Source organism: Misgurnus anguillicaudatus, chromosome 7 (genome assembly GCF_027580225.2).
Source record: "Misgurnus anguillicaudatus chromosome 7, ASM2758022v2, whole genome shotgun sequence".
In the NCBI taxonomy this organism is placed as follows: domain Eukaryota; kingdom Metazoa; phylum Chordata; class Actinopteri; order Cypriniformes; family Cobitidae; genus Misgurnus; species Misgurnus anguillicaudatus.
Genome location: NC_073343.2, coordinates 38,103,889 through 38,129,105, shown reverse-complemented (window position 1 = coordinate 38,129,105; position 25,217 = coordinate 38,103,889). Strand labels below are relative to the sequence as shown.

At 34.9% G+C, this 25,217-nt stretch overlaps 4 protein-coding genes across 4 annotated transcripts in view; 3 read left to right on the top strand and 1 right to left on the bottom strand.

Moving 5' to 3' along the window:
* Positions 1-25,217, top strand: part of ephx2 (epoxide hydrolase 2, cytoplasmic) — a 129,647-nt gene that overhangs the window by 58,308 nt on the left and 46,122 nt on the right. The window lies entirely within an intron of this gene.
* Positions 1,002-7,724, bottom strand: fndc4b (fibronectin type III domain containing 4b). The gene is made up of 6 exons (XM_055172509.2): positions 7,156-7,724; positions 4,699-4,814; positions 4,375-4,579; positions 3,794-3,883; positions 3,236-3,372; positions 1,002-1,933 (listed from the first exon to the last, which is right to left on the bottom strand). The coding sequence occupies exons 1-6, from the start codon at positions 7,226-7,228 to the stop codon at positions 1,892-1,894; spliced, it is 663 nt and encodes a 220-aa protein (XP_055028484.2). The 5' UTR covers positions 7,229-7,724; the 3' UTR covers positions 1,002-1,891.
* On the top strand, positions 1,848-16,374 carry gckr (glucokinase (hexokinase 4) regulator). Its single transcript, XM_055172496.2, has 19 exons — positions 1,848-1,950; positions 8,427-8,582; positions 8,654-8,722; positions 8,805-8,873; positions 9,144-9,217; positions 9,306-9,372; positions 9,648-9,701; positions 9,861-9,955; positions 10,057-10,162; positions 12,219-12,337; positions 12,413-12,511; positions 12,606-12,703; positions 12,848-12,924; positions 13,244-13,340; positions 13,424-13,521; positions 13,899-13,979; positions 14,092-14,241; positions 14,745-14,879; positions 16,181-16,374. Exons 1-19 carry the CDS (start codon positions 1,921-1,923, stop codon positions 16,310-16,312), a joined length of 1,806 nt encoding a protein of 601 aa, XP_055028471.2. The 5' UTR covers positions 1,848-1,920; the 3' UTR covers positions 16,313-16,374.
* Positions 16,502-24,821, top strand: LOC129417679 (tyrosine-protein kinase Src42A). The gene is made up of 9 exons (XM_055172507.2): positions 16,502-17,202; positions 17,736-17,857; positions 17,946-18,112; positions 18,407-18,566; positions 18,858-19,010; positions 19,211-19,266; positions 19,357-19,507; positions 19,592-19,723; positions 22,627-24,821. The coding sequence occupies exons 1-9, from the start codon at positions 16,910-16,912 to the stop codon at positions 22,812-22,814; spliced, it is 1,422 nt and encodes a 473-aa protein (XP_055028482.2). The 5' UTR covers positions 16,502-16,909; the 3' UTR covers positions 22,815-24,821.

The window sequence follows — 25,217 nt, the reverse complement described above, 5'->3', positions numbered from 1 at the left end:
CCACAGACTGAAGAAAATTAATCATTGCTTAGTAATTATCTAATTGTGTACTTACAGCTGACAGCTATTAAACCTAATTTATTTGTAAAACAGTCTAACAGAAGAATGGCAACCAGTAAAATATCAAATTTCAATAAATTACATTAAAGGAGTTGAGGTGGACAAGGGGCACTAGAAAATTATAAATGTTTAGATATTAATATATTAAAGCTCTGGTTGCAATCACTTTTGTACAAATCCATGCAAACATCAATCATGAAAGTAAAATGACACAAATATTAGTTAAGTATTTACCTATGATATCTTGAATGTCAATATTTGATGGTTTAAATACTCAAATCTCGGTTAAAGTTTTTAGAGCATTTTATTAAATTATTTTCCATAGTTAAGTGCATGCAAATTTCAGAATTTTCACATTCATATCTAAAAAAGTCATGTCCATAACATTTTTTCTCCAAAATGCACATACAAATTTTATAAAAATAAAAAAAATTGTTCTTTGTGGAGCCGCCCCTTTTCCATTTGTTGGGTATTATTGCTTCTGGTTTGTGCATTGGTGTAATTCACACAGAATTCCTACAAAGGATGCTGTCTCCCTAAAACTATAGTGTCCTTTTTTTGTCACATCCACAATGCATCCATATTTCCCTCATCTAAAATCAAAAACATGACTGATATTTTTCTGATGTCAGGAACCTATCAACAGGGGTTTACGAAAATATAAGCAGATGGTTCAATATATTGCTATGCATTCTCTGTCAATTGAAAGCAAATGTCACATTCATAATGCTGTAATGTTTAAATCAATCTGGTTAACCCTTTAGTAGCAGGTTATATACCAGCACCTGTAACACACCTGAAATGGCCACAATTAAAGGCAATGAAACCATAGTTGGGCTTGAATATTAAAATATTTAAATGTCCATATAGCTATCAAAGTACAATCTACAGTAAATGAGTATATCTGAATGCTTCTTAAAAAAAAACAATCAGACACAAGCTCAAGTTTTCACATTTTCCATTTATTGGAAAATAGATAATGAGAATAATAATATTCATCAATTTCAATGGTTGAACCGCTACTAACCTTCGCAATAAAACACTGTTTTTAAACTACATTCAAAAACTATTGCTCAAATCTACTACTACTGTATGTGTAGCCTCCTTAAATAACTAAATAAAAATGGCTCACTCAGAGAACAAAGTAAAAAAACATAAGGTACAACAAAATAAGTATTACCATAACTCTATGCACATTACAGTACCAATGTAGACATTTAATTCTACAAACTTTCTAATTCACCAGTTAATGCCACATTATCACTTCTTAAATGAACACTGAAAACCCTCATACTGGTTTTAATGGGAACCACCCCACTGTGCAATAGTCAAGCACTCAAATCTAAAGGAGTATGTGACATGAAGCAACACAGCGTCAATACTCAGTTGAGCTAGAAATGAAGAATGCATAATATAAACACACATTTGTGGCAGATGATGAATTTACTGTTTGCAACTTTTCATGAAAAATGCCACACATAATGCATTTGTTGTAACAAAAGTGATTATTTGTCATTTTATTTAATGCAACAAAACCATAAACACACACATCTATACTCTGTAGTATCTGACCGCACACTCGTATTTTTACAGTAACACACCTGTAACTCCGCTTGTCATTATTATTAAAGAAACTGTACATTATATTTAGTGTCCAGGAAACGGTTCTTTATTGGAGTAAACTACCGAATACCCGTATACTACTTTACAATTCCCAGTTCAAGAAATGAGAAGTTTGTCACTATTGCCTTCAACTCTGGACTCGAGTATCAAATCATGAGTTACATCTGCCCACAGGTCTGTTGACAGGCTGGATTCTGTGATACCGGGGTTAAACCTTGATGATACTAATTGAAGAAGATGTCCTGTGAAACTACAAAAGGAATAAAAGTAAGTTTCGAAAAAAAAATGCTCAAAATTGTCTTTATGACTGCAGTGCAATAGTAAAAAACACAATACGACTCATTATGCAATAAATCTGTCATCTGTGAATCTTTCAAGCATCAGAAAAGAAAACATTTGTTTTAAGTCTTCAGCACTTTAAAAAAATGCATTATGAAGTTAAAACAACTTGGTTTTGCAAGTCAATTCAACGTACTATTTTAAGTTTTGTCTTGTGACAAGTTGACATAACTTATAAAAACATAAAAATTAGTGCTGGGCAAAAATTAATCGTGACTAATCGCATACAAATTAAAAGCTATTTTTGGCATAAGATACAAATGTGTGCTGTGTGTATTTATTATGTATATATAAATACACACATTCATATACTGTATGTATTTAAGAAACATTTACATAACTTATAAAAACAAAGTAACAAAAAAACATAAAATTATTGCTGGGCAAAGATTAATCGCAATTAATCGCATACAAATTAAAAGCAATTTTTGGCATAAGATACAAGTGTGTGCTGTGTGTATTTGTTATGTATATATAAATACACACATTCATATACTGTATGTATTTAAGAAACATTTACATAACTAAAACAAAGTTACAAAAAAACCCATAAAAATTATTGCTGGGCAAAGATAAATCGCGATTAATCGCATACAAATTAAAAGCAATTTTTGGCACAAGATACAAGGGTGTGCTGTGTGTATTTATTATGTATATATAAATACACACATTCATATATTGTATGTATTTAAGAAACATTTACATAACTTATAAAATCAAAGTTACAAAAAAAACCCATAAAAATTATTGCTGGGCAAAGATAAATCGCGATTAATCGCATACAAATTAAAAGCAATTTTTGGCACAAGATACAAGTGTATGCTGTGTGTAATTATTATGTATGTATAAATACACATACATTCATGTACTGTATGTAATCAAGAAACATTTACATAACTTATAAAAACAAAGTTACAAAAAAACCATAACAATTATTGCTGGGCAAAGATTAATCGCGATTAATCGCATACAAATTAAAAGCGATTTTTGGCATAAGATATTAGTGTGTGCTGTGTGTAATTATTACATATATAAAAGCACACACACATCTACAGTATTATGCAAAAATGCACTTTTATTTTGTATGCGATTAATCGTCATCAATCTTTGCCCAGCACTAATAAAAATATATGTTGATTTGACATCAGTGCTGAATTTTTTTTACTGTGTAAGAGTCTTATAAAAATATCTTTGTGTCGGTCAGTTGCCTTACCTTGCTACCCAGCAGGCCTCCATTATGATAATCTGGAGTGCTTTGGCCGGACAGCGGCTTGCTTTTCTCTTTACTGTGATTGTTGGAGTCGTTGTCTTTGATGATGTCATACTGCTTGCAGAAAAGAGCGATCACGGCTGCATCAACACAGAGATTACAGAGATGCACATTAAACGTCTAATCTCTGAACTAAACATTATCTTTGAGTTTGAAATTGAAAAGCTTTCCTTAATGTTGTTTAAAAATGTCTATTTTACATTACAATGGTTTTATGTGATCGATGAGAGAATGCATATATAAATGCAAATTAGTGAGGTTTAAAGGTTCAACACGAGTTAAGCTCTTGACAGTCAGTTTGTGTGATAATGTTGATTAACGTGAATTCTCGGATGAGGGACGAATCCAAAATCATTTTCTGTGGGAATCGACAATATGCCACAAGAGCTGTGGATTAAGATTAACCCCTTATTGAACCTGAAACATTCCCGATAATCATCGTGATCATATGTCTAAAAATAACTAAAATCAACACTTTGTCATTAGAGATTTGATCTTTACCTGCCCACATTAGTAGTACAGTCATAATAATTAAGATCTCTCCGGTTTGAAGATGTCTGGAAATGTCTAAACCCTCGACCGCAGGGTCTTCTGGTAAATAATACAATAACACATTATGATTAGAAAAATAATAATTAGCAATGACATTTTGTGGCTTTTATGCCATGTCTGTTAGCTATAAGGCCATCTAGAATATATAGCTTAACTACTTTCAATTAAAGTGGATTACCAATATTTATATTTATATAACAAATATAGCAAAGGTTGTAGGTTTGATTCCCAGGAAACACCCATAAAATATAGACATTATCAAATTAAATAAACACTAGAATCCCTTTGAATTAAAGCATTTTATTTATAAAAATATTGTATGTTATCCAATAAAAGCACTCTGGATAAATGACCATCTGATGCCAGTTAAATAAAAGAAATTTGTGTGAATTAAACAATTAAATACTTAAAGTAAAATTGTTCACAATAAGAGCATGTGTTTTATTTAAAATACAAAATGATATAACCTTAAATCATTCAATGTGATTTAATTAAAACTTTTTAAACTTTCCAAAATGTTTAACAAGTACCTTGATCCATCATGGCCGACTGAAAATGCTCGGATCTTTTGAGCGTTCTGAAGTGAATCTTTTTGCTGGCCAGACTTTCCCCATACAGCCCAATGGACTGGACCTGGATAATATAATCTGTGTCCTCATCAAGGTCCCACAGTACACAAGCATGACTGGTCGTGTTCACCTCACGTATAAAACGCTGCATTAATCCGTCCTGACGCTGAGACACACACACAAACACAGATTCATCAGGAGTTATTGCAGACATTAAATGTCAGACTTCAACAAATATGTAAAATGCGCTTAGGGCTGAATCTCACTGTAATAAGATCGTATGACCTGCTGTGAGATGGCAAAGCCAATTACGATCTCTCCCTCCAGTAAACTCCACGACACCGTAGCCGAATCCGCCCGCAGGTGAGTAACAGAAACGTTGACAGGAGCTGCGGGGCGGTCTGTGAAATACAAATTACCAATATGAATTATTCATAAGCACAACCCAAATGATTCACTTAAACATAAAACAACAACACAAGAAGAAATAAACATTTTGCAATATTCATAAAAACATCAAGGCCATTTAATTTCACATTAAAGATATTTAACATGTTTAGTAAACTGATTTATCCAAAATAGATGATGTTTGTGAAGTATCATGGATGCTTTTTGCATAATATATGTGTCTGTGCTGTGTGTAATAAATATATTTAAACACAGACACATATACACATTTCAGAACATTGTTATTTATATATAAATTTTTTTGGTTATATATAATATATAATATATAAAAATATATTTATACACGTGTAAATGTTTCTTAAATACATGAATGTGTGTATTTATATACATAATAATTACACACAGCACACATTCATATCTTATGCAAAAAAATATTTAATTAATTAATATTTGCCCAGCACTAATATATATGTATGTATGTACACACCAAACAGCCATAACATTATGACCACCTGCCAAATATTGTGTAGGTCCCCCTTTTGCCATCAAAACAGCCCTGACCCGTCGAGGCATGGACTGCATAGATCTTTCTATCAGAACAGCATTCACTTTATCAGCAATTTTCAGCTACAGTAGCTCATCTGTTGGATTGGACCACACGGGCAGCCTTTGCTCCCATCGTGCATCAATGACCCTGTCACCGGTTCACCGCTTTTCCTTCCTTGAACCACTTTTGATAGGTGCTGACCACTGCAGACCGGAAACACCCCAAAAAGGCTGCAGTTTTGGAGATGCTCTGAACCAGTCGTATAGCCATCACAATTTGGCCTTCGTCAAAGTCACTCAGATCCTTATGCTAACACATCAACTATGCTGGTTCTGATAGAAAGGTCTGGTGGAGTAACTAACTGTTTAGTCTTTGGTTGAACAGATTCGACCCCAAACTCACATCACTGGCTATAAGCCAATGTTTTTGTGTCTTTGGCTTGACACACAAATAAACAGAGCCATGTTTACACGTTTGGAGAAATCATACTATGGATTATTGAGAGATAAAAGTGTTATCTGTGTGTATTAAACTGGGAAAGGAGCACATTTTAAAATCAAAAATCACACACATTCTCGTTAATATGAAAACAGAGTGAGTGCACATATTTTTTGCAATGATTACTTTAGGAGATTTACAAAAAAAATATGATGATCACACTAATCAGATGTATACAATTTATGTATTTATACCAACCTTCTGATAAGAACCCACATGAACATTTATTAATATAAAGGTTATTATATGCAACAGTTTAGTGATTTTTAAAACTGCACTGTAGGGCATAAAATACATAATGATGCCAATTAAACGAAACTCATTTAAAAATCCATTAACATTCATTTACAGTAAATAAATTGTGGCACAATGAAGCACAGCAAAAGCTATAATAAAGAGAGGCCTTGTTACTGTATAATAACTCTGAGGACAATGCATGATTGAATTTTCACTATGCAGTGTGAATAATGAATATCTATTTGTTAAGATCATGCTGTTTGATGGCCAGTCACTGTTTTAAATTATTTATGACTGTAATTTTAGCTTGTCTGACTTATACTGTGTTTGATCTTAACTTTCTATTACATAATTTGCAAAAAATTGCTCTACAGGGGCTATGGCAAGGTCAGTGCTATAAATAGGCCTACTGTATAAACGTCCACATTTGTTAAATTGTCTGTTTATTTTCTAACTAGATAAAAATTAGTTTAAATATAGTATTTATAATATAGAAATAAAGTGTTTTCCTGCAGCAGCCACAGTAATTATTATTTTTTAAATAACAGTGAAGGCTGATGTACCCAAATTAAGTAAACTAAAAAAATTGAGTAAAATGAGTAGATCTTCATAATAAATTAATAAAAGCAGACAAATCAATTTAAGCTAATGAAAATAGCCTCATCTAGAAGCATTGGTTAAAGACACAGAACTCATAATGCATTAGTCTTTCTTAAGAAGTGCCATTTAAATGTCATGATTTGACTTGATCTACAGTAGTTCATTCTCTCGGCACAATCTACTGGCCCATTAAATTAAAGTCAGTGACCAAGACAAAGTAATCTCCTTAATGCTTTTCTTAGATGGACCTGAGGAGGGCAAACATATCACACACTAAAAGCTTTATATAACAGCACTTTAATGCTTTTACACTGTAGTCATGGTAACCAACACATCAGTTTACAAATGGAGTGAGGGGCACACTGCATTGTTATATTTCAATAGGCCTATAGTTTTTTTATTATTATTCATAAAACATATTATTTTGATAGAAAGAAAATAAGTTTACTTACTTGCCCATGCAAAGCAGATGTGACATCCGATCAGAGATAGAATACGGCTGATAAAAGTAAGCAGGTGAATCATATCGTCCTTAAGAATAAATCCAGATGCAATTGCCAATGAACTTTAGATTCTTTCAGCCATTTTGACTATAAATAAACCAGTTTTGGCTCAAAGACAGTCAAACTGACTACCCACACACAATCTAACGCAATATCATCAGCATCTTTTCTGTCTGACGCTGTCAAACGCGGGCGCTCTATCTGTTGCCATCCAAATGCGCATCATCCGCATCGAGCGACTCTGTTGTCTTCTTTTCCAATGACGATTAATGATTTAGGATTTGCAGAAAAGGCTTTGGATTCCGTTTAAACGACACCGCAACGGACCTCCCCAATCCTCAACAGTCACTCGAACCTTGCGCATTTAATGTAGCGCGCAATTCCGCGCACCCGGGGGCGAGCGCGTGGCGTCCGTAACGGCTCGAGCTCATGTTGCCTTTCTCACTTTATTCGCTCGTGTACGACGCTTGGAGAATACCAATAAATCACATGACCCACAGGTGGCCGGCAAATGACTGATGCTCAGTCATTCATTCACCTTCTATAGCTGCGTGACGCACAAACCACTCGAAATCCACAAAATCCAAATAATACAATCCCCAGCTGTTAGTAGTGATTTATGATGTTATTCAAACTTGCACATTGATTCAGAATAAAATGAAAGAACAAACAGAACAGATGGGACTGGAGTACACTGGAGAGTACATAACAATAAAACTGTGAGTACAGTATATAGGCTATAATAGAAAAGATCTGAATTATTATATACACAGTCAAAGTCTTGACTTCGTACTGTTTGATATGCCTACATGATGAAAATGATTACATTCAGAAGTTTCAAACTTGTATAACTAAACAAACCATTAAAATGTACATCTCAAACAACATGTCTTATGCATATCAAATACTGCTGTGCATGAGTCTTCAGCTTGTAATAGCTGATGGATCAAAGTTCATTTGGTGAACTTTGTTATGCTTAGTGCTTTGCACATTCTCACAGGTGTTTGCATTGCGTTTTCATGCATGCTTGTTGATTTTTAGCTGAGTCTTGTGATAAATATGGATCATGCGGTAAGTGAATTTAGCAGTGTTTTCATTTCAGAAGTGGTTGAGCTGACATAAGAGTAACAAATCTTCTTCCCTCCTGAGCTGAAATGTAATGAAATTAATTCGTGACTCATGCAGTCAATCTTAAGTGCTTGTGTTTGTGTCTATGGTAGCAGTCGTGTTACGAGATCCCTCTGCCCATCACTGAGAAATCCAACCCCATCAGCAGAGATATTGACAGAGCAGATGCTAAACACATGGTGCAAATACTGAAAAGATGCGATGCTGAGATATTTGAGAAGAAAATAAATGATGATCCTTCTTATCAGGTCTGTCCGAAAGAGTTTATTTGGGATGTTTTTAAGGATTTCTCAAAGCTGAACTGTGCATATTTTAACAGGGAATCTATAGTTTACCTGTCATTCAAACTATGGTGGATGTTGCCAGGAAGGTTGAAATGATGCTAAGGGTCAGTCACATAATCCTAAAGTCTTATTTTGATGAGAAACTTTCCCAATTTATTTGATGTTAACCAGATTTTTTTTCTGCAGGACCCAGAGGAGAGCTTGATTGTATTAAGTGGCTGCGGAACGTCAGGTCGCATTGCATTTCTGTTGGTGGTAAAGAGATTAACAATGAGTTATTGATTTTTCTTTCAAGCGTTTAAACCTGTTATCTATGAAGTCCAAAAATCTGAAAACATTTTTGCATTAGGCAAGCACTTCTATTCAAAACAAGAGTGCATTTAAGATATGAATTTTTCAATAGTATCCCCTGGGAATTCTTTTATTTAGGTTTTAGGCTAATTGTTATTCGGATAATAATGGAAAATATTACATTACCTAATATGATTTAATCTTAATCAGAATGCATTTCATATCCTACATCAGAGATCCTTTAATCAGATGTTGAGTGTCCAGAAGCACAAACAGATCTTTTCATACATTATAGCAGGAGGTGACAGGTGAGTAACCTGTATGTCTGTCTGACGTATGACGAGATCAGACCCTGAATGACTCTGCAGTATTACAGCAGTCTGTTTGTTTTTAAAGAGCGCTGCTCACATCACAGGAGGCTCCAGAGGACAACCCGGTGGTGGGAGCTCGCATGCTGAATGAGGTGAATGCAAAAGAAACAGCAGTGCAGTTTTACTGTAGTAGTTAATCACCGATTAACCATCCATTTAAGATCTGACTTATGGTGCTTGCCTGTGCAAATCTCCCCAGCATTAGGCTAAAGTGCTCTGGGTGGTTGCCAGGGTGTTGCTATGGGGTAACTAAGGTTTTCTGAGTGGTTGCTAGCAAATTAATAAAGTATATTCACCCCATATGTGTGTCATGATTGATATATTGAAACAAAGTTAATTTTTGTCTATTTTCTGTTCTTTATTACAGGTTTGTGCCGGAAAGAAGCACGTTCTGTTTATTGGAATATCATGCGGCTTGTCGGTATGAATGAAACTATTGTCTTTTATCAAATCATTTATTTAATGTGTATGACAAAAGATCTAAATAAGACCCAGTCACAATTTGTAATAGTTGCATTTTTATTTACCTTCTTATCAATGCAACCTTGAAGTAACCTGAAATGGTGTTTTTATGTCAAAGGCACCGTTTGTTGCTGGGCAACTGGATCTTTGTCTGAAGCATTTAGACGTTTTTACCCCGGTGCTTTTGGGATTTAATCCTGTACGCATGGCCAGGTACACCTGCAGAAAATGCATCTCTCTGTGTTACAAATGCTTTGAGCTTTTATCAGTTAAACACAATGGATTACTAAAAAAAGCTCCTGTTGTCCTGACAGGAATGATCAAATGCAGGACTGTTCGTTTCATTTTAAAGAGGTTGCAGAGAGGATGGCCACAGAGCAGAAACGAGGCAAAGCCTTCATCCTAAATCCTATAATGGGGGTAAGAGACATTGTATTTATATATTAACAACATACAGATATTAAAAACCAAAATAACAAGCAACTACCTGTAGCAACATCATAGCAGTAGCCCAGCAAAACCTCATAGCAACCATATGCATGATACCTTATTGATGCCTAGTACTGTAGATGCCCTTGTTGCACTAACACCCAAGTGCACTAACAATAATTTCCAATGTTTAGTAACCGTATATCAACACCCTAGCAACCATTTGGAAGATGTTTTTATTCAAAATCAGTGGCGGACTTAGCAAATTGGGGGCCCAAGGCGAAGGTATGTATGGGGCCCCCCCATCCGATCTATAAAAGAGAACAACATTTTTTTTTCACACAAAATGAAGATGGAAAGCAGAGAAAACACAAAGTGTAGCACTACACAAACCAAAAAAGAGAAAAAAGTCAATGGGGGAATACAGCCACAAACAGTACACGAGGGAGAAAAAATTTAAATCTGATGCTGCACAAAAACTAGCAATGCATCAAAGCCAATGTTGTTAGTAATCTTTCACATGCCCAAGACTGTGATAAAACGTAAAAAAATTCAGTCTATAATCACTTTTATATTGAAAATAAGTAATTGTATGTGTGTTTCCCCGTTACGGACTAGTCCATTTTATTGTGAAAGAAGGGGGTGTATGTGTGTAGTGACAGATAAACATGAACTGGACATTTTAACTACTATTTCAAAGTTTCAACATATGTCTTAAAGGAATAGTCTACTAATTTTCAATTTTAAAATATGTTATTACCTTAACTAAGAATTGTTGATACATCCCTCTATCATCTGTGTGCATGCACGTAAGCGCTGGAGCGCGCTGCGACGCTTCGATAGCATTTAGCTTAGCCCCATTCATTCAATGGTACCATTTAGAGATAAAGTTAGAAGTGACCAAACACATCAACGTTTTTCCTATTTAAGACGAGTAGTTATACAAGCAAGTTTGGTGGTACAAAATAAAACGTAGCGCTTTTCTAAGCGGATTTAAAAGAGGAACTATATTGTATGGCGTAATAGCACTTTTGGGAGTACTTCGACTCGCCTGAAAAGTCCGCTCCCCTTCTCACTCTCATAATGGGAGAGGGAGGGTGTTACTGCGCCGAGTCGAAGTACTCCCAAAAGTGCTATTACACCATAAAATATAGTTCCTCTTTTAAATCCGCTTAGAAAAGCGCTACGTTTTATTTTGTACCACCAAACTTGCTCGTATAACTACTCGTCTTAAATAGGAAAAACGTTGATGTGTTTGGTCACTTCTAACTTTATCTCTAAATGGTACCATTGAATGAATGGGGCTAAGCTAAATGCTATCGAAGCGTCGCAGCGCGCTCCAGCGCTTACGTGCACACACACAGATGATAGAGGGATGTATCAACAATTCTTAGTTAAGGTATAACATATTTTAATATTGAAAATGAGTAGACTATTCCTTTAAGAATATTAATACAATTTACAATGCTTTTGAAGTGTTTATGATGATAAGGGTTTTATTTATTTACTAGGTTGGTTGGGGGCCCCCCAATATGACCGTTGGTAGGGGCCCCAAGCTACCTATGCCTCTATGTTAAGACCGCCTCTGTTCAAAATAACTTACAGTGCAAAATGACCCATTAATGAGTAAGCAGGAAAAAAATGCATAGATTCCGGTTTTAGGCTTTATTCATATGTGGGAAAAATCAGATATGAATTGGATACATGCATTTGCATCCACAATGTAAGCAGACAGACCAGATATTCCCATCTCAAGATGTGTCGTGTATCATTGAAAATGCGACGATGCTAAATGCAGATATCGGATTCGAGTCGCTTGATGTAAGCGAGTTGTCAAAAAGCAAAAACAAACAAAAAACAAAAACGAATAGGCAACAATCAGAATTGGGCATCAAGATTTGCAGTGTAAATCTTTTAAACCCGGGGAACACACATATTGATAAAATGTATAGCTTGCAGCGCACTGTAAGATGCTCTAAGCGCATTAAAGTATCTGAAGAATGTATACATTTACAGATTTAATTGCAACTCTTTGTTTCTTCTCAAGCCTGAGGCCATCAGTGGATCTTCCAGGATGAAAGGAGGCAGCGCAACCAAAATCCTCCTTGAAACACTTCTTCTGGCTGGACATGAAGCTGTCTTCAGAGAAAAGACAATATCACCTGAGTGAGTCTTTAATCCCACCCCGCTTTGGTGCATTTCTACAGAGTAATCTGATTTCATTATACATTTGTCATTCAGATGTTTATCTTCTTGGATCACAGCGAGTGAGAAGATTTTTGAACGCACTTACGGACACAGTGATAAACTCACAGCTCTTATTCAGAAAGCAGGAGAGAGGTACAACAATCATTTTAACACAAAACCATTCAGCAGCTCAGCTACACATATTTTAAAGAGAAGATTTACTGATTTTATAAAGAAGGTTTTGTAGTCTTCAGAAGAATGGACATGTGTATTATCTTGGCTGGCGAACTCTTGGCATTATTGGCATGATTGATGCCAGTGAATGTATCCCGACATTTGGAGCAGGTGCTGTTTACCATCTCAATTATCATTTTGGCATATAACATTTATTAATTTGTAAATGGGTAAATGAAAAACAGTGCACTGATAACATTATGGGAAAAGTTCAAAATATAGTCATAAATTACACTTATTTATTTATTTATTTAGATTTTGGTGATGTCAGAGGTTTCCTCAATAATGGTTTTAAAGAGCTGAAGAATAAAGAGGGAGATCTATCATCTATGGTGAGCTTAAGACCACTGGTTTAACAATAATAATACAGTAATCTTTTTTATCTTTATTATTAGATGTGAACAAAAAACAAGGAACAATTCTCATCAAATTTTTTGAGATCAAACTATTCACAAAACTATTAACTGTAAATATATATAATATATAAACTCCAGATATTTTCAGGTGAATAAATGACAGACAAATAACAACATACAGTAAACATCTCCTGAACACCTCTGTCCTTCAAAACCTTATTTTCATTCGCATCAGATTCAATAGGGCATTCACCCAGATTAAGGTCAATATATCTCAATATTTATTTCTCTCCAGGGGCCAGAGTTTGTTATTGGCCACATAGATTTTGTGGACACCATCTTACCTGTCCTGAATCAAAATGACATGATCTTATTTTTGTTTACAGTAAAAGGTAAATCAATATAAACTGCTTACACGTCAACACATTATGCAGCATAGACGAATGGGAAATTAAATGTGAGTTTCTCTTTGAAGATGACCTTCATGAGGTGACAGCGCTGGCCAATCAGGTGAAGCGAAAGACGTCAAATGTGCACGCAATTATTCATGACCTCGAGACACAAACTGTTCCTGTAAGTAAAATGCGTATCAGACATTCTGCCCAGAAGCAAAAAAACCCTCCTAAAAATAAATTTTCTTCGAGGTATATGGAATGTTGCTTACATTGTCAGATCATATTTCAAAAACCACAAAAAAGACCTTTAGAGGGTTCTTCACAGTGATGCTACGGAGGAACCATTTTCAGTTCTCCAAAAAACTTCTTGAAAGATTATTTTCTTCTTTAACATTTTCTATTCTGTAGAAAATTGTTTCACTACAATGAACCTTTTGTCAAACAGAAAGGTTTTGTGGATATCAGAGGTTTTTTATGAAACCATACAACCCAACAAAGAATATAGCATTAAAAACTGAAGATCTACAACATATTTACAGTATGCATGTGTTTCAGGAAAAAGTGTGCAACTTGTTTGAAACGGTTCTGAAAATCACATGGTCTTTTCCTTTAGATGATAACATCTCAATTATAATGGTAAGCCACTTGTTCGCATTTTGAATAGTTGAAATAGCCTATTTGTACTTTGATACAGGAATGTACAGTATAAGCCGTATAACAGGAATATGAGTATTGTTTTATTTCACAGAAGCAACACTGGGAGCTTTCCGCAAAATGCTGTCTGAATGCCCTGAGCACTGGTGCACATATACTGAAGGGGAAAATCTACATGAATTTCATGATAGACCTCAAAGTAACAAACAGTAAACTGTACAGGAGAGCCATCAACATTTTACAGGTATCAGGAATCATGCATTTTTCAATATGAGACCCAAAAAGGTCAAAAAAATCCTTCAATATCCCATAAAGAACAATATTTCATTTAAATAAATGTAAAAAAAAAAACCTATAGAAACCTTTCTTTTTAATCTCAAAACTCTCAGAACACCCTGTCAATCCCCCACAACATCCTAACATTCAGACGGCATGATGTGAGATGTGAATATAATACAGTGGTTCTCAAACTGTATTTTATTAAATTTTTATAAAATATATTAATTTTTCATAAATTCTGTGTAATTAAACCTCAGAAAAATAAGGCTACTAACCAACAGCAATATGTTAATTTAATATAATTTAATGTTTTGTTTATTTAAAATTATTAAGTCAGAATGTTTTATGTCATACATTTTCTCTTGGGGGCCGCAAAGGGATGCATCGTACCCAAGGGGGGGCCGTACGCCGAAAAAGTTTGAGAACCACCGATCTAATATAATGTATATTTGACTGCTTTATTTTCAGCGGTTCACGGGTCGCTCCAAAACAGAATGTGAAAGTGCTTTACTGAAAGCGATCTACAGCAGAGATGATGTTAGTGAAGAGATGAACTCAGCAGATGCTAGCAAACACATTGAGCTGGCCAACACAAGAGATCAAGTGAGAATTCATTTATGCATTTGGCAGACATGTTTATCCAAAGCAACTTACAGTGCATTACCAGATGTTTGATCAGTATGTGTGTTCCTGGGACCACACAATATATTTTTGCAGTTGAAAATATATTTAATTTGTTACACAGCTTATAACATAAACAAAAGTATTCTTTCAATGCAACGTGAATATAAATGCTTTAAAATAAATGTCTTTTTAAAATATATTTAAAAAAATATATTGGTGAAAAATGCATTTTTGTAAATATTTTTTGGCCAATTTTTGAAATATATTTAAAATAAAAAAAAATATTTTTTCTGTATGGGTCAACAAACCTGGCATAGCATTTTCTGTAATTATTTACTCCTAGTGACCAGAAACAGGTATAATTTGTTTAATTTCTATATTTTATTAGATATGCTGCTCATTTAAGCTGCAATCTTTTATTTGGTTAGGTTATTCATTGAGCAAATGCGTGAACAATCACTGTTCAAAACTCTCTTTACCTTACACATATTCACAACAGTAAGCTTATTCATTAATAATTTGAAGTATCAGTTGTTTTTTAATAAAGGTAAATATAAGTTAAAGTATCCTGCAATTTTATGTTTCAAACAGAGGTGGCGATACAGAGGCAAGTGTTACAAATTGCCGCTTTAAAGGAATAGTTCACCGAAGATTGAACATTAGCCCATATTATAATCATTCGCAAGCCATCCTCCTAAGTGTTTATGACTTCTATTCTTTAGCTAAACACATTTAAAGTTATATTAAATTATATCCTGGTTCCTCCCAGCTTTGTCATGGCATTGAATAGTAGTAGTTTTGAAGGACTCCAGGGGGTGAATAAATGAAGAAAAACATTATGTTTGTGAGAGAAAACTATTTGTATTAAGAGCGTATTTAGCAATTGACATGTCGCATGTGAATGTAAACACAGCTAAACGTGTGTATGCACTGAAAAAAATGATTAATTGAATTTAATCAATTTTTTTTAAGGTAAGTGGTTGCAATCAATTTAAGCTACATTTAAACAAAAAATATTAGTAAAGTAAAATAAAATATAAAACTTTTGTTTAAATGTAGCTTAAATAAATTGATTGCAACCACTTACCTTAAAAAAATTGATTAAATTCAATTAATCATTTTTTTCAGTGTGGATTAACTTGTTCTCGCCATGAACATAGCCCTAGATGCTGGAATGGCATAAAGGAGAAAGAAGAAGAATAAAAATATAATCTCAAATAAATCCATTGTGTTTATATTCATCATACTACAGTTAAATCTGAATTTGTCTTCACTGGCAGGTGGTCCCGACCGCTCTGGTGATGATACAGCGCAGCTGCAGTGTTGCTGAAGCGAAGCATCATTTAAAGTCTCACGCTGTGATTCGAGATGCGGTGTCGTCTCCTGTCAGCACTGCAGACATGAAACACTAAATAAAATGCATAAACTCTGACGAACATTCAAATGTTTCATTGTTAAAATTAATTTCAAACCACGCTGACTTGTAAATATTCATTTATGCCAAGTCAAATTTATAAGTAACCCTTTACAGTACAATAAGACTGTAAATTTGTTAACAATAAGTTAATGAGTATGACATTAACTATTAACAAAGATTCATAAATGCTGAAAAACTATATTGTTTATTTTTGCATGTTAGTTAATGTTTATAATACAACCCCATCATATAGTGTTACCAATTTATTTCTACAGCGCTATTCTACAGTGCTTTACAAGAAAGACCAACAGGGAAACAATGGCAAGAAACCAAAACTCTACTTCTGTGCAACTAATAATTATTGTTGTTGACACTATATTAGCTTTCTAGCTTTGCACGCTATGAGTTTAGGTTAAATCAACATAGCTGGGGAGTTCCTATATGATTTTTCTCATCAAGAACTTCCTTGACCTCCTATACTGACAGTAACTCGGGTTGGGAGAACCGGTCGGACGGCTGTGAGATGGTAATGTAGTGAGTTACGCCACAGCTGTTTTCATTATTCTAGACACAGCAGATACACAAGGTAAACATGTGGAGCTCTGTGTGCTCTTATGGCTGCTGCTGCCCGTGTTGCCCTCAGAAGGAGGAAAGTGTGAAGTCACCCATCACACGTAATTTTAACCATACCTCAATATACGACTATAGCTCTCGCACAAACTTGGATTTAGATCTGAAGAAAGGAGATATTCTGGAGATTATTGAAGAGAATGAGCATTGGGTGTTTGTGAAGAAACATACAACAATATCTAGAGGCTTTATTGAGGAAAAAGGCTATGTGCCTAGAGACTTTCTTAAACCTTCGAATAGCTTGGAGGCCAAACCGTAAGTCCTGAATTTATTTTTATTGTGTTAAAATGCTTTCTATAAACTAACGTAGTTAATGCTGTGACCGAGACTAGAATGCACCCGCCTGTCCAGTTTCACAAGTTTTGAGTTTTGCTTTGGTTGCTACAATACTGTCATTGTTATTGACTGCTCTTCTGAAGAATTTAATAGTATTTTTGTTAAGGAATCTGATTAAGACAAATGTGCCTGTCATATTTCATCTGCCCCCCAAAATAAAAAAAGATGCTATATTAAGGATTATTAGGATGTTTTGAAATTTTTGCATTATTACAATTAAACAATTTTAGGGTGAAATAGAGAAATGTGCATGAACATGCATGTCATACAAAGAAAAAAAAGCATTTTTGTCAAATCAACATTGATTTTTATGCTACTTTAATTTAAAAATAGTACGTTGAATTGACTTACAAAACCAAATTGTTTTTACTTCATGCTGCATTTTTATACAGTGTATACATTTTTTAGACATAAACTAAAAATAAACAACAATAAAATGCACTGATTTTCAGATGGTATTTTGAGAATGTTAAAAAGCGTATCGAGGCGAAGAGATGTCTGATGAGACTAGAGAACGATGAAGGTGCCTTCCTCGTGTGGAAGTCAGAAGAAAACAATCAGTATTATCTGTCAGGTACATGTCACACACACACACCATGAGCCAAAATAACTCGCCCTTCTCAAGTGACTGAACACATTTTATCCTGTATTTTTTTTTAAAGTGAAGAACAGCCCTCATGCTCGACATTACAGGATTAAGCAGAGAGAATCTAACCAGAGGTTTTTCCTTGTTCATCATAAACCCTTCAAGACCCTGCATGAGTTAGTCACATTTTACACTGAAGCCCAGAACGGACTCTGTGTGAAACTCAGCAATCCCTGTATAAAGGTTAGTACAGTATATTGATTGATTCAATGGCTCCCACGTTCTTAAAAATAATGCGTTGTCATAAAATAAAAATTTTTTCTTCCACAAAAAACATTTAGTCAACGTTTTATAAAGAACCATTTATTTCATACATTTATAATCTGATAAACCTTTTTCACCACAAATAATCTTTATTTAAGGTTCTTTATGAAACCAAAGTACTAAAAATGGATATTCTATGGCACCGTGAAGCACCTTTATCTGTAAGAGTGCAGCGTTCCCAACTGAATTCCAATCTGCTCTTTGCTCTTCCAGCTGGATCTGCCGGCTCCTCCCACACTTTCCTATCAATTAGATCGAGAGATAGACAGAAGTTCATTAACCAAAATAAAGAAACTTGGCAGTGGAGAGTTTGCAGAGGTGTGGCATGGGAAGTGGAACGGGACAACAGACGTGGCCATTAAAGAATTTAAAGGTAAAAACTGGAATATTTACAGCTTACAATTCAACTCAAGCAAGGTGAGAATATTAATTTTCTGAGAAATATGCACATATTGATACCATTTGAACAGGGTACAAAAATGGCCTTTTCAAACTGTTTGTTGGTTCAACATAATAGTTTTTTCTAACAAATCTAAAACTGATCTTATAAAACAAAAAGCAAGGGTTTGTTATGAGTAATAGGATAAATTTTTGTGCATGAAAAGTGCCACATAAAGGTTTATCTGGTTTTACCGTGATCATATTTTCTGTCCTGCTTTACTAGATGTCAGTCCAAATATCAGCACAGAGATTGAAATCATGATGAATCTGCGTCACGAGCGCTTGCTGCAGCTGTACGCCGTCTGTACGACCGGTGAACCTTTCTGTATCATCACAGAGCTCATGAAAAATGGCAGTTTAAAGAAATTTCTCATCGGTAAGCGAAACTAAATCTAGTGTACATGTAAAAAGAGTATTTTTGCACTTATATTTTAAGTTACTTGGATTTACAATTAATTTCAACTGTAGTGACTACTGATATAAAGTTGACATAACTAAAGCAAAATCAACGTTATTTTATGTCGTGGATACTTAAAAAAATGGATTTGCAGAAAATACGTTTCTGTCTTTCCTCAGAACACAAAGAGAAACAAGATGTGGAGTTTTCACTCATGATGGACTTTGCAATCCAGGTATTTGATTTCTTACAAGGTTGATGATAAAAAAAAGACAATATTCATGCATTTCAAATGTATTCAACAGTGTGATAACTATTCTTGCAGATTACAGAAGGAATGATTTACCTGGAGAATAAAATAGTTCACCGAGATCTAAGGGCTGAAAATATTCTCCTGACCGACATGCAGTCCTGTAAAATAGCTGATTTTGGACTTGCAGAATTTACTCTCTCTGGAGCCCAAACAATAGCATCAGGTGAGATATATTTGGCATACATGTAAACATAAGATTAAAATGCCAAAAGATCTAGAAAAAATAACAGCTCTGTTTGACCGGCAGGTGTTCGGGTCCCTGTGAAATGGATGGCCCCTGAGATATTTGAGAACAAACCCTACACAAGCAAAAGTGACGTCTGGTCTTTCGGGATCCTCTTAACTGAAATCGTCACATATGGAGATGACCCATATCCTGGTAAACACAACTGACATCCAAACACTAAAAATGAAACAATGAAACTTTATAATAAAGTATTTGTTAAAGGCACAATATGTAATTTTTGTCACTAGAGGTCACTAAACAACGGCTGAGTGTTGGAATCTTTGCCTTAAAAGGGGTCATGCCATTTTTTATTTTATGTTCTCATTTTTGCTGAGAAACATACAAATTTAAGTTATTTATGGCCTTTTCCCACCCTGTTTTTCATCCTTTGATTGAAACAGTCTGATTTGTTTTTCCTTTATAGAGATAGTTTGGCAGAAAATTATATTGAGCCCATGATTTGCTCACTCACGGGCTGTCTGAGATGCATATGTCCATCGTTTTTCGGACGAGCACATTTTCAGGTGTTTTGGAGAATGTTTCGGATCTTTCGGTTGATCAAATGTGGAGTTGCGTGGTCCACGTTCTTCAGGTCCGGAGGGTGTGCATCTATCTTTCACAAAGTGGGTCCAGACCTCTCCACGATGATAAATACAGGGGCCTTCTGTGGGTGATCTGCGTCCTTTTGTTGTGGAAATGTCTACATTTGGAACTTTGTAAACGAAAATAACTAGCTTCCGGTATCGCTGCCATCTTAAACTCCTCTGTATTCAGGAAAGAGTATCAGTGTAGTGTACGCAAAATTCGGAGCAGCAGAGAAACCTCCATAAACTGCGTACGCTCTCATCTTGAATGCGGACACGACTAAGATGGCAGCATTACCGAAAGCTAGTTATTTTCGTTTATAAAGTTTTAAAATTCAGATATATCTACAACAACACTGCACGGATTACCCTCAGAAGGCCTTTGTTTATAATCATGGAGCCGTTTGGATTTATTTTGTGAAGGATGGATGCACATTTTTTAGACTTGAAGGACGTGGACCCTGTAACTTTACATTCGATTAACTAAAAGATCTAAAACATTATCTAAAATACCTGAAAATGTGTTCGTCTGAAAAATTATGGACATATGCATCTCGGACAGCTTGGGGATGAGTAAATCATGGGTTTATATCATTTTTGGCCGAAGTCAAGAAAATTTATTAATTTATTTGTGTCCATGGCACGAAATTCAGCTTTTTGTGCCTTGAGCACGAATGTCTTTTTCGTGTCATTTTATGTATAGTTTTCTCATTGTTTTTTCATATTTTCTTAACATTGTCGCTTGGGGTTGGGATTAGAATTACTTTTTTGTTACATATTTAGACATCCTAACCCAAACCCCAACTCCAGGTGGGAATAGTTTTAAAAGCAGAAGAAAAACATGTAGAAACCAATACATAAAAAAGTTAAGTACATCCTAACCCAAACCCCAAATCTAACCCCAACCCAAAGCGACAAAGATTTAAGAATAGGGGGAAAAATGAGAAAACAATACATAAAAAAAAACTATTTATAGAAATTCGTGCAATTTTTACCTATTATATGTGTCGCATGTTGGTAGTTGCACAAGTAATTGTTTTTTAAAACATCCAAAGCTCAAACTGGATATGAAAATTATGCACCTGCAGATGGTGGGCACCCCACGCAGGGTTATCGTCCGTCATTTGTCATGTACAGTGTACTGATGGCTTTAAAGTAACCACGCTGATTTTAAATCTGATAAAGATATGATAGAAAAGATGGTTGGCCGCTTTTGGCCCACGGGCCGCCAGTTGACAAGCTCTGTGAAACTTTCAGGACGTATTAATGATACCAAGACCTGTTGTAGATCAATAGATCAAGGCCAAATTGATTCCTGATGTCATAACCTCTTTAATGCCATTAGGAATTGATCTGACAGGATTAACAAGTCATGTTTAAATAATGAAATAAGGTTTTATACCCAGCAACAATGTAAGCCCACAGTTGGGCACAACAGGATGCTACACGCTACAAGGACTAGCAGATCGATTGGCACATGACATCAAAATATCACAAGAGTACTGCTTTTAAATCGCTCTCGTGATACTTTGATGTCATACTTCGTGCTATGATTGGGTCCCCAGTGCTTCTATCAGCCTAGAAAATGTGAAAAAGATCAACAAGCACATGAAAAAATAGGTTGTTGAAATTTGGCTCTGCTTATGATGTCATAAGGAGCTCTTATTATAATAATACCGCCTCTTAATCTGCACTATCCAACCACAGCACTGACATTTAGTACAGAGAAAAGCACAATTGAGTTTTAATTGCAACAAACCACCATCATTGTAACCAGTGTTTGAATTTCATCAACTCATTTGCATGTCAAAGGACACACCCAAAACGGCACATTTTTGGACACACCTACAAAGTGTCAATTTTAACATGCTATAATAAATTATTTATATGGTATTTTGAGCTAAAACTTCACAAAGATTTATTTGAAATCTTGTGCTATGGCCCCTTTAAGTGAAACACACCTATGACAGTAAAAGCAGAAATTGAGGATAACCCAGATTTGACACTATTGACAAGTACCCTTTTGAATAAGCCGTAACGCTGGTTAAAACGGCAAATTCTCTGTGTTTAGACATTGTTGATAAACATTTGAGATAGTGTAAAAATAAACGTGAACAAAACATAACACTGTATGTGCTAGTGATTTTTGGATATTTTTTTTGCAAACATCTTACATATTGTGTCTTTAATGTACAATGTAACTAACAATGAATAATACTTCTAAAGCATTTATTAATCTTAGTTTATGTTAATTTATGCATTTATTAATCAAAGTTAACTGTTAGCTTTACTGCACAATAAACATGAACAGATGTATTGGCATTAACAAAAAGATGAATAATTGCTGGAAAACTATATTGCTCATGTTAACTATTGCATTTACTAATGTTATTGTAAAGTGTCACCAATGTAATGAATCTGTGTAGGATGACCTTTCATCACACTGCTGTGATCTTCTTTTTACAAACTCAGGCCAAGACAAACAGACGTACATACGAGGCATTAAAAAAGGACATAGGATGGCGCGTCCGGCGGGCTGCCCAGAAGCACTTTATGAAATTATGCAGCTGTGCTGGAGATCAAATCCTGCCGAGAGACCCACGTTTACACAACTACGGGAGAAATTGTTAGCTCTTGTTCACGAACCTGAATTTGAATGAACAATTTACAAATATCAGACACTTTAGCTTATATGTAACCAATGTGTATCTATTTACAGTACTTACATAACATGTAGCATGGTAAACACACATATCTAGTGAAATAACATTTATAAAATAACAAATCACTCACAACTTTCAATTGCATAAACATATTTATAGTTATAAGTTATAAGGGTATTTCCCCAAAAACAAAAACTTTGTCATTATTTACTTTCCTCATTCTCATCCTGTTTGATCCCCCAGTGTTTTTCTTTGTTCAGGCACAGATTTTTTTTATTTCTATTATTATTATTTAAGTATTTTGGGGGTTTGGGGTTACTATGGGAGTGGATGGTGACCACCTCTTCATGTTTCAAGAGGACCCAAACTCCACTCAAATCATGTCGTATATTTTACGTGTCCTAAAGACATACACAAAAACAAACACAGTTCAAGTGGAGTTATTTATTTAACACTTTTAGGTCACCACCTCCGTCACCATTCACTTCTATACAGTAGTGCAGAAAACTCAAATTAAAAACTATCCCTTTAAGATTTAGTTAACTACTGTAGTCTGACCAACTAGCAATTGGTTAAAGGAAAACACTGTTTTTCAATAGTTTACCAAGTTCTTACCTTAACTTAGATGAATGAATACATACCTATCTTTTTTCAATGCGTGCACTTAATCTTCGTACAGCGCTTCATCAATGTGTTGGCATTTAGCCTAGCCCCATTCATTCCTATGGCTCCAAACAGGGATGCATTTAGAAGCCACCAAACACTTCCATGTTTTCCCTATTTAAAGACTCTTACATGAGTAGTTACACGAGTAAAGGCCAATTTATACTTTTGCGTTAGGTGCGCGTTATAGGTACGCCGTAACATACGCATAGACGCGAACCCTGTCGCCGTACCCTTCGCAGTACCTGACGTGCACCTCCTCAAAAATGTAACTACACGTCGAAACGACGCAGACCGCAAGATCTGTAATTGGTCGGCGTGAATGCATTATGTTTCCTCCTACTCATTTCGGCAGTGTAACTGCAGAGCAACACAAACGCAGAAGTATAAATGCTCATGACGGCGTTGCCTACGTGCGTAGCGTCTGGCGTACCCTACGGCGTAACCCCGACGCAAAAGTATAAATTGGCTTTAAGTATGGTGGCACAAAATAAAACTTTTCTTTGGAGCCAGAGAAATGAATGGGGCTAGGCTAAATGCTAACACATGCAAGAACACATGCTTTACAAAGATTAAAAGTGCATGCATTGAAAAAAGATAGGTAGGCCTATCTATTAATTTGTTTAAATTGAGGTAAAATATTGAAAAACGGTGGTGTTTTCTTTTAAGACTAACCTTTGGATTACTAACACTTTTTGGATTCAAAGTAGATCAATATGCCTTTCTATGTAAAAGTTATGACTATTCTTGAAAAAAAAGATGACTAACTTGTGAGACTACATTAAGCATTTTATGCAACTGGTCACTGGTGGTAATCTTGACAGGTTTCATATTATTTGTACAAACTGCGACAATAATCTCTTAAACATACTGTATTTCTCAAGCGGCACTTTAGTATTATTAATCGTGATTTAACTGTGTTAAGCTAAGATCCGGAACAAGACGTTTCGATTTGACAAGAAAAAAATAAGTATTTTATTTCTGACTGATAAAATCATCTGTGAGTAATGCTGCTAAATTACTGAATGATTGTTTGAGTCTTGTTTGCTGTGAAAATGACACCTGATCGTTCATCTGAATGGTCATATTGTGATGAATGTAATGTTTTATATGCACTCTATTAACTTTTATTGAAGGATCTAGTACTTTCTGTGACTTGATTAAAGCCTTTTATTCATTAAAATATCTGCTTTGTTAATGGCACTTTTGAGATTTCCTTCTTCCTTCTGAAAACTTTAGTTTTGTGCATTACATAAATGTCTAAACAGCTTTGAATATTTTCTTGGCAACATGATCTAATACTTTATCAGATGTATGTTATGCTTACAGGAACTTACTGGTTTAAATATTTGACAAGGTTACCATAACAGCGCCAGATTTATGATATGAATCTCTGTCCTGCCTGCATGTGGGTGTGCGCGTGCATGTGTATCCAAACACCAGGGGGCAGCACACTGGGATTTAAGAGATATGGTTTTATTAATCCTGATCTAATCTAGATTAAATGTTTTGTGTAAATATGCTTTAAAAGAGCAGGAAGATTTACCTGTTTATAATCACTGTTTACAAATTACATTTGTTTAACATTAACTAATAGCTGTACTAATATTATCCAACCCTAATCCTCTTACCCGCCAAAGAGACTCCACCTACAAAGATAATAAGATTAAAATGATGAATGAACTCTGTAGGCAGCTCAACTCTAAAGAAATTATTTATACTTTATTTTATTATTTA

Excerpts from the sequence above, each read along its gene's own strand:
- LOC129417679 (XM_055172507.2), top strand. The coding sequence starts at position 16,910 with ATGTGGAGCTCTGTGTGCTCTTATGGCTGCTGCTGCCCGTGTTGCCCT. Across the intron at positions 18,113-18,406 it reads TCAGCAATCCCTGTATAAAG|CTGGATCTGCCGGCTCCTCC; the intron begins GTTAGTACAGTA and ends TTGCTCTTCCAG. Across the intron at positions 18,567-18,857 it reads GGCCATTAAAGAATTTAAAG|ATGTCAGTCCAAATATCAGC; the intron begins GTAAAAACTGGA and ends CTGCTTTACTAG.
- fndc4b (XM_055172509.2), bottom strand. The coding sequence starts at position 7,228 with ATGATTCACCTGCTTACTTTTATCAGCCGTATTCTATCTCTGATCGGA. Across the intron at positions 3,884-4,374 it reads GTCGGCCATGATGGATCAAG|AAGACCCTGCGGTCGAGGGT; the intron begins GTACTTGTTAAA and ends ATTATTTACCAG. Across the intron at positions 3,373-3,793 it reads TGTACTACTAATGTGGGCAG|CCGTGATCGCTCTTTTCTGC; the intron begins GTAAAGATCAAA and ends GTGTTGATGCAG.
- gckr (XM_055172496.2), top strand. The coding sequence starts at position 1,921 with ATGTCCTGTGAAACTACAAAAGGAATAAAA. Across the intron at positions 13,522-13,898 it reads TCGAGACACAAACTGTTCCT|GAAAAAGTGTGCAACTTGTT; the intron begins GTAAGTAAAATG and ends CATGTGTTTCAG. Across the intron at positions 14,242-14,744 it reads GAGCCATCAACATTTTACAG|CGGTTCACGGGTCGCTCCAA; the intron begins GTATCAGGAATC and ends CTTTATTTTCAG.